The sequence below is a fragment of the Micropterus dolomieu genome, linkage group LG12, assembly GCF_021292245.1.
Source record: "Micropterus dolomieu isolate WLL.071019.BEF.003 ecotype Adirondacks linkage group LG12, ASM2129224v1, whole genome shotgun sequence".
NCBI classification, from domain to species: Eukaryota; Metazoa; Chordata; class Actinopteri; order Centrarchiformes; family Centrarchidae; genus Micropterus; species Micropterus dolomieu.
The window spans coordinates 34,417,829-34,431,347 of record NC_060161.1 but is presented as its reverse complement, the minus strand read 5'-3'; the positions used below and the strand labels follow the sequence as shown (position 1 = coordinate 34,431,347).

At 39.9% G+C, this 13,519-nt stretch overlaps 1 protein-coding gene across 1 annotated transcript; it reads left to right on the top strand.

Moving 5' to 3' along the window:
* The first annotated feature begins 1,896 nt into the window (after positions 1–1,896).
* LOC123980898 lies at positions 1,897–13,120 on the top strand. The gene is made up of 14 exons (XM_046065486.1): positions 1,897–2,102; positions 3,948–4,227; positions 4,342–4,397; positions 5,981–6,187; positions 6,738–6,821; positions 7,387–7,548; positions 7,649–7,693; positions 8,540–8,557; positions 8,646–8,657; positions 8,852–8,929; positions 9,219–9,303; positions 9,672–9,789; positions 9,999–10,137; positions 11,089–13,120. Exons 1-14 carry the CDS (start codon positions 2,027–2,029, stop codon positions 11,226–11,228), a joined length of 1,500 nt encoding a protein of 499 aa, XP_045921442.1. The 5' UTR covers positions 1,897–2,026; the 3' UTR covers positions 11,229–13,120.
* Positions 13,121–13,519: the final 399 nt, after the last annotated feature.

Here is a 13,519-nt window from a genome sequence, read left to right as displayed (position 1 = left end):
GTAAATAAGAAACACCACTTATTCAGTGAAGTCATGGTATAAATTAGGGCTGGACCAATAAAACAATAACTATAATTATTGTGATATAATTTTCCTCAGTATATATAGGCTTACAAATGTTCATGAACGAAGTAGCGCTTACTTTTTCTACTTTCGATATTTATTTTGTTGAGGAAAAAGGGACTGAGGAAACTTAATTTTACTCGTGCATGTTTGATGAAAAAAGATTTTATCTTAATTGTTTTTAATGTTCTACCTCAGATTTGTGAAGTGATCCATTGTTTGGTAAGTGATTTTCATGTTCTGGCCATAAATAAAACTTTAAACCACAATTAATTATCTGGTTTCTTCAGCTTTCACTAAGGAGCAAAAATCTGCCTTTGAATTCATAGAAATCATGATGTGACATTTATTCTGACAATAATCAATATCGAACGATATGAAATTTTTTATCATTATAACATTTATGGTCATACCGCCCAGCCCTAGTATAAATAGTATTTTAGCTTTGAAAATGTTAAAGGAAACTGGGGGAGCCAGTTTGAACGGGCCTGAAGCAGCAGATAACATTAATATCTAGCAAGTATTGATATCTATCATATACGGGGGCTATGCTTATTTGTCATAGATAGATAGAGTAGATGCTGGATCATAAGCCAGGACTTGCACAGTTGATCCAAATCCAGTACTAGTACAGACCCAGTCCAGACGTCTTTAGCAGGTCACACAGACCCCAGTGAAACACAAGCAGCCTCAGTCACGAGCACAGCCAGAGATGCACAGCCTGCATCAGACTTTACAGACTTTGTGAGGATTTTTCTAGAAGAGGTTTCCATTCAGGCTTATTACAGAGACAGACACTATTACAGCATACAGGAACCAATGAAGGGCTTCAAAGGGAAATGCTGAAAAGATCCAGGTGTTTTTTTGTTTTTTTCAGATGTGGACATACTATTGGACATGTCTTTATTTAATGGCAAAATGTAATGTGAGTTTTGTAGGCTAATGTTCCTAAAAATGTGTGAATATGAGCGTGACAAGATATATGTGTACACGTTCATATATACACTCCGGTACAGTAGGTGGTGGAAAACCGACCATTTATCGGTATATGCAGCAGAAATGATGGCAATCTTATTTGCTCTACAGTGGATAGAGGAAATCAAACCAATGAAAATGGTAATTTGTTCAGATTCAAGCGCAGCTCTGGCCAGTCTCAAAAGTACAATGTCAAAATGTAGGGAGGATATATTGTTTGAAATATTGTTATCATTAAACAGCATAAGTAGTCTGGGGATTGATGTTCAGTTTCTATGGGTCCCAGCACACATTGGTATCCAAGGGAACGAGATGGCAGACACATTATCTAAAATGGGTTGAAAGTACCAGTTAGCAAAGACGAGATCAAAGCATATGTAAGGAGCAAAATTAAGATGCAGTGGCAGAGTTTATGGGATAATGGAAATAAAGGAAGACATTTATACAAGATTCAGCAGAAAGTGGGGGAGGAAAAGGACACTGGGGAAGAGCAGGAGAGAACAGTGTCAATTTAGCAGAATTAGACTTGGTCACACAAAGTTAAATGCATCTCCGCGCCTTGTTGGAAAACATCCATCTGGAAATTGTGAGGCATGCAGCCAACCAGAAACTGTGGAGCATGTGCTGTTAGAGTGCAATAAATACTCAAACCAAAGGCTGGCTTTGAGAAATGGACTGGAACACTCTGGAAAGATGGTGCTTAAACACATCTCATCTTTTTTTACAACAAACTGAACACAAGGATTTAGACAGATGTAACTAAGATACAGTAGGTGGCGATAATGCTCCATCTGGTTGCAAGTCGCCAGTACAAAGAAGAAGAAGAAGTAGAAGTAGGTGGTGGTCTGGTGGCATGCACCTAAACAAGTTGGTTGCATGCGCCATGAACTCAGAGAAAGAAGGCGCGTGCTTTGGGTTGTATATAAACAGTAAACGCCGTGTGCCTCCCGGCTTGCTTACATGATCTGCATCCTCTCTAACTTTGAAAATGATGCCAGCTGGATTTAGCTTCTTCGGCAGCTGGTTTCTGCACTTTTTCATCAGCGTCAATCACCCAGCGTCAGGTCAGTATGTTCACATGTGAAATACGGAAAAAACCAAACTTCCGTTACAATGTGGAGCAGTTTACAGTCACAAGGCTTACAGTATACACGCCTGTTGAAACACGAGGTACGTGATATAAACGAACAGCTGGGTGCGCCATTCAGCCCGGTGTGAGAACAAAATGTGTAACCTATCAGATTCTGTGAGCCAAATGGGAAATTAAGCGCCAGAGACTCTGTTGACGATGCGAAGCGGTTGCATTTTGGTTGGGTTTAGGTACCAAAAGTATTTGGTTATGGTTAGGAAAACATCGTCGTTTGGGTGTAATCACAGAATCTGATAGGTCACACATTTTGGTGTTGCACCGGCGTCAACGCAACACTGCATCAGCACTAACATCAACAATAGTTTCACTTTCAGAATCAGCAGCCCACGTGACTCCAGAGAGTAACTTTAGGTCAGCGGCTGGTAACAGGACTGTTTATTGACTTGTTTTAAATAAAATAGAGCGTCACTAATAGATCATTTATATCCCGAATTATTGAGAAGATTGTTTTATATGTGGAAAGGCTTAAAGTGGATTCTCTACCGTGTACGTTGTTTTCCTGGCAAACATACTAGGATTTCCCCAAATATCCCAACATGTAGATTTCCAAGAAGGGCATTCAGGACACTTATGGACACCAGCTATTGGAGTTATCAAGCTCTGTGTGTTTTGATTTCCGTTTTACTGGAAGTTGCCTCAGTTGTGTTTATGAGCGAGTTCCACTGCTTCTCAAGCTTTTTCAGCTCAAAACCCCGAAAAATAAATCTGGTGTCTCCCTGGCTCCCAAATTTACAAAATAAAATGTATAAATTTTCACATTAAGGTTAACAAAAACAACCACCGTCTCACCCTTTCTCCACTTTTATTTTCTTATGCCCTCCAGTCATCACCAATCTCACCAGTGATCTTTACTCTGGGCTCAGTTTTTTGAAAGTGCCATTCTGAGGTCATGCTGAGCATTTAGTCTGTCTCCGAGTTGGTTTTTCAGGTACATGAGAGTCAAAAAACCTGATTCAGTATGTTTTTCAGTGCTGTATTGAATCAACACATCTTGAAGGATTCTTCTTTGCAAAGTAAAAATAAATGTTTGAACTTTCTCAAATACAGCGAATGTTTTGTTCAATTTATTCATTTTTAAACCCTCATTACTGAGCACTTCCCCGCATATAACACAGTGACGCATCTATAAACTCGTCCTTGTACTTTAGTTTAAATATAGATGCGTCACTGTGTAATATGCGGGGAAGTGCTCAGTAATGAGGGTTTAAACATCATAGGATCGACAGTGACAGATCACAGATTACAGACATAAAAATTCTGTATGAAAGTGGAACGAAGATCAAGTTAGGGAGAAGAGACAGAGAGAAACCCTCACAGCTGAACAGACAAGTGTAGCAAAAAGAACGCTCATTCACATATTTACATATTGTGACATTATTATGAATTTTACTCCACTTAAAAGAGGGCCTGCGACCCATTTTGGTTCCCGACCCCAAGTTTGGGAAACATGGATGTATGCTAATTGTTTATATGTTCTGTGGATGATTCAGACTAGAGCCGAATAGGTTTGTAGATTTAAGCAGAAAATTTACAAAACACCATTTTGATAGTTGTTTAATTATGCTGGTGTTCTATTTTGGTCCTAAATTAAAGTTAAAACAAGCAATTTAAAGACGCGACAATGGGCTCTGGAAATTTTTACTCTATTTTATGACATTTTCTCAACATAACAATAAAAAAAGATTAAATGAAAATGATTGTTATTAATAATTGTAATTTCTCTAATTCAGTCGTATCCTCTTCTGGTTCGTCCCTCTAGGTAAGCCTCTACAGACCGGCTCATATTGGCGAATATCTGCAGTTCTCGGCAAAGATGTCATTCTCCCGTGTCACCTCACCACGTCTGTCGACCCCTCTCGTTTCCTGGCGGTGGAGTGGTCCCGGGTAGATGGTGTGTCCCCACTTACGGTTCATGTTCTCCGCAACGGCAAAGAGCTTGTGAAGGAGAAGGCGCCAGAGTACCTCGGGAGAACGGACATAATGGAGGACGGTTCCCTGAAGTTGCTCGGTGTCAAACGGTGGGACAACGGCACCTACAGGTAAGTGATGGATATTATATAGATTTTTTTAGGGTGAGTTTACCCTTTATTGTGATTTTTTTCCCCTGTGAATCAGTAAATTCTCCCGTTATCTTGTTCATCATGCTAATCCAGGTGTGTCCTTCTGCGAGGATCGTCTGTGGAGGACATATTTGTCTCGCTCACCGTTGGTAAGATAACAATAGTCTGCAGCTGTGCTAGCGGCTCTGTGATGCTGCACTGAAGCACAGAGCGCTTTGAGCAAAATGCAAACATGCTGATGTTTAGCAGGTTTGATTTACCATGTCAGTTTAGCATGTTAGCATGCTAACGTAAACTAATTATCAGTAAACACAAAGTGCAGACGAGGCTGATGCAGGTATCTGGTCGTAAACCAAAGTGTTGGACACTTGTTTGACCTGATGGTGGCGCTAGATGAAAGTCAGAGGATCACCAAAGAGGAATTTATACTTTGAGCTCAGTCTCAATTTAAACGCTCTCGTTAGTCTTTGTTGTCTAAAAGTGAACGCACTTATTCACAATGCTGGTAGCAGGAAATGGACCCCACGCAGCAGAGGAGGCTTACAGAGACAATCCAGCTTCAGTTAGACCTCAGAAACGAGGTCACAGCTGGAGGTGTGTGCGACTCGTCCTAGTTATCTAGTCTAAACAGCACACGGCCTCTAGATCTCCCGCCTGGTTCCAGACACAACATCATGTAGCCTTCCTGATTAGACCATTCGAGATGTCTCCATTTCACAGACAGAGGCCTCGCTAACTGAGGTCAGAGAGCCGTTATTATCTATGATCTAAAAATAACTTGCCATGCTGTAGTTGGATTGTAGGAAACTTTTTTAATTTAAAGGGAATCGAACGTGTCAAGGAAACGCACTTACTGTGATTGATAAGGTCAACTATGTATTTAGAGGCTATACTTGTTACATTGGGTTTACTTTAACCTACTTAGCTGCAAACTAAGTGGAAGTCTTCACTTATGAAGCAATAAGATGTTAAGTTTAGATATGCAGAGTTTGCGTTTGTAGGCAAGCCAGTAACAACGGCTCTGATTGGCTGATCACTGCCATCTGTCAGGCGTTCAGTGTGTTTTACTGTAATGTTAAACCAGAGGATAACCGTTCCTGAGCCGAGGCTGGTTGGAGCAGATGATAAACCCAGATTGACGGCCAATGAGAGCAAACTGACTGGGAGGTGCCACCCACGTGTTGGGTATTTCTGTGTAAACCGTCCTTATTCCCTCTTTTCAGCCTCAAATTCATCCACAGTTTGATTCTTTCTTCTTCACACACGTGCAACCAGCTGACAACAACAGTCTGCCTCCACGTTTGTTTATGTCTGAAATCACGTTTGATCCTGTGTCTTGACTGAATCGTCAGGTGTTTCTGTGTTCTTAAGATTAAAATATAAAAAATCAGTTAATTCTGTCGTTATTTCTGTGGTACCCCTCGTTTTCAAAATCGGTTAAGATTTAAAACCCTCTAGTGTGCACCAGGAACTCACAGCATTTTAACACCTTATTATATTTATTATTATTATTATTATTATTATTAATTCTACTAATATCACAAAAACAGAACAGCCAAAAGAGAAAATATTTCAGACCGGACCAACATCCAGACAAACGACTAAATAAGAGCTGCGCATATCAGATAAAAAAATTATTACCAAGTGCAATAGAAATAATGCACCTGCTAAATTATCGTTGATCATGAGACCACAGCAGAGATACTGTAGTGACGTGTGCGTTTGTCTCCAGCTGAGGTGGCCGAGGTGAAAATATCTGTCCGTCGCACTTCAGCCAACGAGCTGTTTGTCGTCTGTGAGTCCAGCGGCTGGAGCCCCGAGCCGGTGGTTTCTCTGCTGGACGCCGGCGGAAGCGTCCTGGCTGCTCAGACGGAGTCATCAGTCCGACCAGATGACCTCCACTCCGTCAGGGCGCTCGTTAATGTGGCAGCAGCTAAAGGTAATTGCACCCTAACTGCTCGTGTTTTTTTTTGTCCTGTTTGTTTTTATTTTCCTTTTTCATAAATAAACGATGAAATGAGATTTACAGAGAGGATCACTCGCACCGATTGAATGATGTCTGTCAGATTATGAGTTGTTGTCCTGAACGAGGTTTTAATTTGTCATTTCTGTGAGCTAAGAGGGTCTGAAGTTTGAGTCTCATTTCCATTTGTTATATAATCACACAGTAAGTTTAGAAAGCACAAGTCCCATAATGCTTTGGGGGATGTTGCCATGGATTCAGTGAGTTCACTGTGAGCTACAACTGGAGCCCTGTTTTATTTAAGCCTATATTTGTTTACATTTTGGCAAATTGGCGCCGTTAAGTGTGCGAAATTAGCTGTTAGCACTTCCTGTTAGCAGCATAGATGTACAGTCAGCTGTCACTGGATGACTGTGATACGGAAGAAAACTTAAAAACATGATGATTCTCAGCCAGTTATTAGTAGCCTTTTTTTCTGATTTGTAAGTGGATTTAACCCTTCTCATGTTTTTTCTTATAACCGCAGCACTAACAGGAAATGGTACCGTGATCTGTAGAGTGGAACTACCTGAAATGAGCCTGGCAAACGAGAACAAGATTTATATCACAGGTAAATATCCTAATTTACCTGTTTTTACTGATTTTTGGAAGATATATCACTATTGGAAGAAGTATTCACATCCTTCACTTAGTGAAAGTACCAATACATTAACTATAAAAAATACTCCAAGCAAGTACAAGTCCTGCATTAAAAATGTTACTTAAATAAAAGTACATAAGTATAATCAGTAAAATGAATTTGAAGTATCAGATATAATGTACAAAAAAACATTTCAGTGTTTAGTTTACTTTATATACAAAGTTCTGAATCTAAATCTGTTTTCAGTTTGCGGACTTACGGACTTTTGTGAAATATTGAAAGTTTAAGACGTCTGAAACATGACGAGGAGACACAGCTACACACTGATCTTCCACGCCAGCGGGTTTCTAAATGTTTTAAAGGGAGCTGTGTGAATTCTGTTAAATATCCTCAAGTGATGTCACTTGGAGTCGGCGTTGGTTTGGACTAAAGACTACAAGTTAAAAAATGACATATCTCTGTACTTTTACTTGAATTAACGGCGTCTTCAAGCTGCAGAAGTAAGCGTCACGTCATCCTGTCTTGCTGTTTGTAGATGAGTTCGATCCCTTCGAGCCAGGACTTGGTTGTAATTTCGTGATGGTCTTCGCCATCGTGCTGGTTGCCGTCGTCACAGCTGTCATGCTCTTTGCGTTTCCTGTATGGATGATCGAGAAGCTGCGATCTTCACTGCGTTCTTCGCTGCGGCGTCTGACAGGTCGGTTTTATAGCGAGTCAGGTGGCATCGTGGAGGATACAGTGATGGTAGTTATCAGAGGAAGGAAACTCAACTCTTCTGTGTGTTTTTCTTGTTTCAGTGTTCAGCTTCGATCTGGTCACTCAGCAGAGAGAGGGAGAACCAGGTCATCTTTGTTTTCATGTCACATTTCACTTCTGTCAAAAAGTGGTTTTTAATACATGTTGCTGCTGTTGGAGGTCAAACCACCACAGACTCTGGATGTTGGAAAAAACTCAGGCTCTGATCCCTGAAAACAGCAAGAGGAGGCGCTCACACAGTCTGTTCGCCCACGACATACCATGCACTTAATTAAAACAGTAACTTCATAGTCCATGTGGTGGGAAAATAGCTTTAAGCTAGCATTTTAAAACAGTAGTGGGCAAATATGTAGAGAACAAACACGGTATCAACAAACAAATCTCTGAATCTCTGAAGTAAAGATATTTAAAACGTTTTCCAGTGTCTGTGGCGAGGACGCAGTTTATCAAGGCGCCTGTTCGGGCCCAAACTGTCGAGCTGTACTCTGAGAAATCAGCTGTCACATTTAAATCTTCTCTGGATTTCTCTGTTCATATTAAGAAACTTGTGTAATCATGTTTTTCTCCAGTTCAGAAACATTTCTGAGGCCAGACATGTTTTATCTTTTGAAATAAACATGTCCAGGCTTCTAATTATCTTTACACTCTTATACTCTAGTGCTGTTAACTGTAAATACACTTTACTTACGAATTCACTTAATAGATTTTTAATACTGGAGCTCAGCAGTTTAATCTGACATCACAGAAATGTGTTTTACTCAAATGAAGTGTCATATTATTAAAATAATTTGAAACCTATGCTTCGATAATACAGAACTTAGTCATAATTGTATCATAAAGATTACGTTCCTGTGTGAAATGCATATATTTTAATAGAATTAACTGTTAGCATGATAAATAAAATGCTGACTCTGTCTCTGTTGTTTCCTCAGATGAACGGCTTCTTGGAGGTAAGTCCTGAACTTACTGATCAAAAACATGTGCAGAAAACAAGACGGTGACTAACTGCTGTTTTTCTGTTTGTTTGTTTATTTGCAGAGACATACACAGGTAAGCACTGTTTATATTCAGTTGCCTGTAAATTACAGAATGAAAGACTCATTTAAACCAGGCATCAAAATGGTTCAATTGTTCTGGGAAAGAAATGGTAGAAACAGACGAGGACGGTGTCGTCAGGTGTCGTAAACTTCACTGAGAGACGGAGATGAACGGGACTGATGGTGTCTGTCCTCTGTGTGTTTCAGAGTACGGCGACATCACCAGGGTGGAAACAACGGGAGCTTCTGAAGAGACGGCGAGCGCAAACCAGCTGCTCAGCAGAGGTCGGTTCACAAAAAGCCACGTTCATCTCAGAGTCACAACTCCGTCAGATCTCACAGACATGAAACTCATATTGAATCAATCACTGCCACTTCATTGTATCTGATGTCCATCCAGAACAAACCTGATTGATGGTCATAAAGGATATTTCAACTTAATTACAACAGGTCAAATATTTAGTTCTTATATTGAATTTTAATTTATTGAACTCTTAGTCCCATACCATAATTATGATATAGATATTCTTCTGTTCTCTTTGTGCTCATAGTCTTGTGTCGGATCCTGTTTCAGGTATTGAAGCCTCCCACCAGCTGGCAGAGAGTGACCTGAATGAGATGAACAACTACAAAGAGGACATCAGCAGCGTGGGAAAAATGTAATAACATAAAACTGGTGCAATTTGTCTTTGTTTGTTTTTAAACATCCACAGTATTCTGTCAGATCAATGATGGCTGTAACTTTTATTAATTTCAATTAGCTCTTCGTAGTCGTTTTGTGTGTCTCTGTGGTCATACTAAGTCTCTTTGTAGTCATTTTGTTTCTCCTTGCTCTTGTTTTTGCGTCTGTCTATGGTTATTTTGAGTCTCTTTCTGGGTTGTTTTGAGGGTCTTTGTGATTGTTTTGTAACTACTGTACTGGTTTAAATAGCTGCTAATTGTGCTGTCTTAATGTTGTACACAGTCTAACCTTTGATAACAGAGACACTCTTAAAGTCACGTTGACGGTTGCTGTTGTCTCTTGCAGGCTTAGCGTCCACCCGGCCCTGATCGCCGGCTTAATCTCCAGACAGTCTCGGGCTGGAACCAAACTGAGCGCCAACGGCTATGGACAGTTCGACCAAAACTGCTTCGGCCTCATGCAGGTGTGTCTGTGTGATTTAGTTGGTTATAGTTTGAGATGCTTCAGTTTTCTTTATTTATTGATGTTTTGACCTTGTAGACTATGGAGGGGGCTGTGGTTAAACAATGTTTGGGAACCATAAAAACACAAAACATCTAGTCTGTGATGAGACAGATGTGTAGCGTGTTTGGATTCACGACTTTGATTGGTTAAGTTGTCCCATTGGTGCAGATCAATAAGCATTACCACGCGGTGAAAGGAAACCCGTTCAGCAGAGAGCACCTGGACCAGGGAGTCACCTTCTTCATCCAGCTCATCAAGACCATGAAGAGGACGAAGCGGGACTGGAGCAAAGAGCAGCAGCTGAAAGGTAAAGACACGGAGGACGGACTGATCCTCTCCTCACTTTGTGGGCGCTCATGAATTTTGTAATTATTTTGGGTTTTAGTAGTTACAAAACAATCACAAAATTGTGATCAGTCCACAGAGGGGATTCAGACTGGAACGTCAGACTTGCACTAGTTTTCCATTAGTTTTAATAATTAAAGTTACAAATGTGTTTTAGATTGCTGTTAAAAGAAATTTCACTTTCTTACAACCTGGATGTTATTTTCATACTCCTGGCTGTCCGTTATTCTTCATTGTGAGACAATTGAAGACCATTTAAAGCTACTTAACTTGGTGTCATGAAACTCAATTAATCCCTAAATTTGTTCCTTTTTTTTAAAAAAAATTACCAATCATATCCTAAAGTATTAAACTGTGACTCCACATGTCACATACTGATTTTAGTAGTGTTAAATTGGTGAATTCATATGCTCACATTACTAATAACAGTTAAGGACACCAATTAAAAAAACAAAATAATGAGGAAAGTAAATTTTAAGTATAAGACAGATAAAAGAAAAATTCAAAACATAGTAAAACCCTCTTTCTCTTGGAGAGTTGGTTGTCTGTACAGTAAATATGAAGCTGCAGCTTTTTAGCTTAGCATAAATACTGGAAATGGGGGGGAAACAGCTCGCCTGGCTCTGTGCAAAGTAAACTTAAAACCTCAAAAAAAAGTACTGGTCCCAGTCATGAAATAGTCCATTACATAACCACCTGTAACCGGTGGTTTAATACTTTGTACGGCTGCTGGCTGTAGCTGAGTGACAGGAAGGTGAAGCGTTTTTCCCAAAATACCAACTTGGGAAATGTAGGATTGATGGAGCAGCAGTGGTCGAGGCAGATTACCTGCTGTGTGTTGAGGGGCGTCTGGTTCAAAGAGAAGTTTGTGTTGTGGCTTTACATACCTGAACTTCTCTGTCTGTGTTTTCAGGTGCGTTGGCGTGCTACATCGTAGGTGAGGAGAGCGTCATCCCTTTGACGTACGAGGAGGTGGACAGAGTGACACCTCAAGGGGACTTCGCCAATGACGTGGTCGCCAGAGCGCAGTGGTTCGCCCACAACGGCTTCTAGATGTTTCTAAATAATTTTCCCTTTCCTCCTATTCTTGTATGTAAGGACAGTTTCGGTTATCAGCTCGTCTTCCTTACGTTCATGAACCTCCAACACATTCTCACTTCCAACTTTTCACATACTTGTTGAAGACCCCTTGGCGTCGTTTTTGAATATGTAGGACTCCGGTTCAAGTGGACAATAATAAATGTCCAATGTTCGGTTAGACTTTCAAAAAATAGTGTGTGAGTGGTTAACGTTGTGAAACGTTTGTTTAGGTTTAGGAAAAGATCATGGTTTGGGTTAAAATGACAACATTACGTAACGTAGCTAAAAACATTTAATGACTTTTAGTTTCAAAGCAGGAAAGAAACACCGGGCTCCTGGTCAAAGTCCGGCGTTCACCCCCATCCGTCTACCACAACCACGTCTTTAATCTGACTTTTGCGTTAATATCCTACACCTACGTTTACACCATAAATTACACTACAGGGCTTCACTCACTACGTTTAACTATGACTCTCAGGGGCTCCCCAGTGTGTTACAAACTGATGCCAACGAGTCTTCGCCATGCGTCCAGATGTGACGACTTGGGAGTGAGAACCGGTTGGAACCTCCTAAGTGTCACTTATTTACTGTGAAGGAGTTTTCACACAAGTCCGCGATGCCTTTATCACAAGATCAGACTGTCCACCTGAACTACTCAGTCTGAGATCAGCTGAACTGTGGCGTGTGGCGAGCGCCAGAATGACTGCCAAGCTTGTTTACTGGCTGCATTTACTCAAACGCACCACCGATCAGAAGGAGACATCCAAAAACTTTGTCTTTGCATTAGTTTACAGTTTTAGAAAAACAGTATTTAGCTATTTAAAAGCCAGAAAGTATTCATTTTAGTTGGTAGTGTTGCACTGGAGTGTTTATCTCAAAGATGGACTGATATTTATCACTTAGTCAAACAAAACTCATAAAACTATTTAAGTTAAGCTTTAAATGTCCTCCGTTACTATTTCTACTTTAAACTAGTAAGAATGGACAGTATTTAAAACGGGGTTGCAACTTCTTTTCATTATTTATTAATCTGCCCTCTTGTTTTCTCGATGAATTGATTTACATTTTGGTTTGTAAAATGCAAACATAACGTCCTTAAGTCCAAGCTGACGTCTTGAGATGTCTTGTTTTGTCTGACCAACAAAGAGATTCAGTGTGGGAATTAAAACAGAGAAAATCAGAAACAACGTTCTGTTAATTGATTAGATATTCGACCCAAATTTTATGAACTAGTTTGATAATCGATTTGTCTTTGGTCATTTTTTATAATTGAAGAAATTCAGCTTTTCAGAGGAGAATATTTGCTGGTGAACTTTGTGTTTTGTTCTGTCAGATGGACAAAAGAAACATTTTTAACAGTTTAAACTGTGACCTTGTTGTTGACTGACATTTTAAAAACCAAGCCACTCATTAAGAAACTAATTGGCAGATTAATTGATAATGAAAATAACCGTTAATTGAAGCCCCAGACTGAACACACCTTACGTTATCAGCCTCGTTGTTTAGTTGTTGATCAGCTTGTTTCAAATGCAGAAGATTTATTTTAGCTCCAGTTTAACTATGATGACTTTGTTTCCAGAGAAATACATTTATTGAATATTATGTTACATTTCAGTGTGTTGTGTTATGAAAAAGTTTTACGTGTGAACATGTTCATGGTCAGTAGCAGATGAAGGATGAATTATTCTCTGTTTTAATTGTTTTATCTATGTTGTTACAGTAACTCCACCTACTGCAGGTTAAATTTATCTCGTTGACGGATAAAAACCGTCCACCACAGAATTATCTGATTTCTGTTTTTAAAGTTAATCTACAACAACAACAAAAAAAGTTCTCAAAAATAAAACATATAACTTACAAACAAATTATTGGTCTGTCACTTTTTTTGCTGCCTGGGAATACCAGGTGCTGTAAGCTTTTTAATTGGACTATTGCTGGATCATTATCACTGATACATTATTATGTCAGCACAGACAAATTATTTACATATAATTACAAATGATATTATTCAAAGAAGTCCAGGTAGAAGCTGCTGTGTTTTCCAAAGCTCTGTCTCCACAGAGGCAGCAGCAGCAGCTCTGCTGTTCCTGAAGAAGTGAAAAAGCTTACAGCACCTGGTCCCTATACTGACCAATCACTGAGCTCTGTTGAGCAGGCTGCTTCCTCAACCAATCAGCAATCAGCCATTGCTTTGACTGGCCGGGTCAAGTGCATCATGGGAGTGACAAGCGTAAACAACACTACCATCATCAGGGACTGAGACC

Excerpts from the sequence above, each read along its gene's own strand:
- LOC123980898 (XM_046065486.1), top strand. The coding sequence starts at position 2,027 with ATGATGCCAGCTGGATTTAGCTTCTTCGGCAGCTGGTTTCTGCACTTT. Across the intron at positions 4,398-5,980 it reads ATTTGTCTCGCTCACCGTTG|CTGAGGTGGCCGAGGTGAAA; the intron begins GTAAGATAACAA and ends GTTTGTCTCCAG. Across the intron at positions 9,304-9,671 it reads ATCAGCAGCGTGGGAAAAAT|GCTTAGCGTCCACCCGGCCC; the intron begins GTAATAACATAA and ends TGTCTCTTGCAG.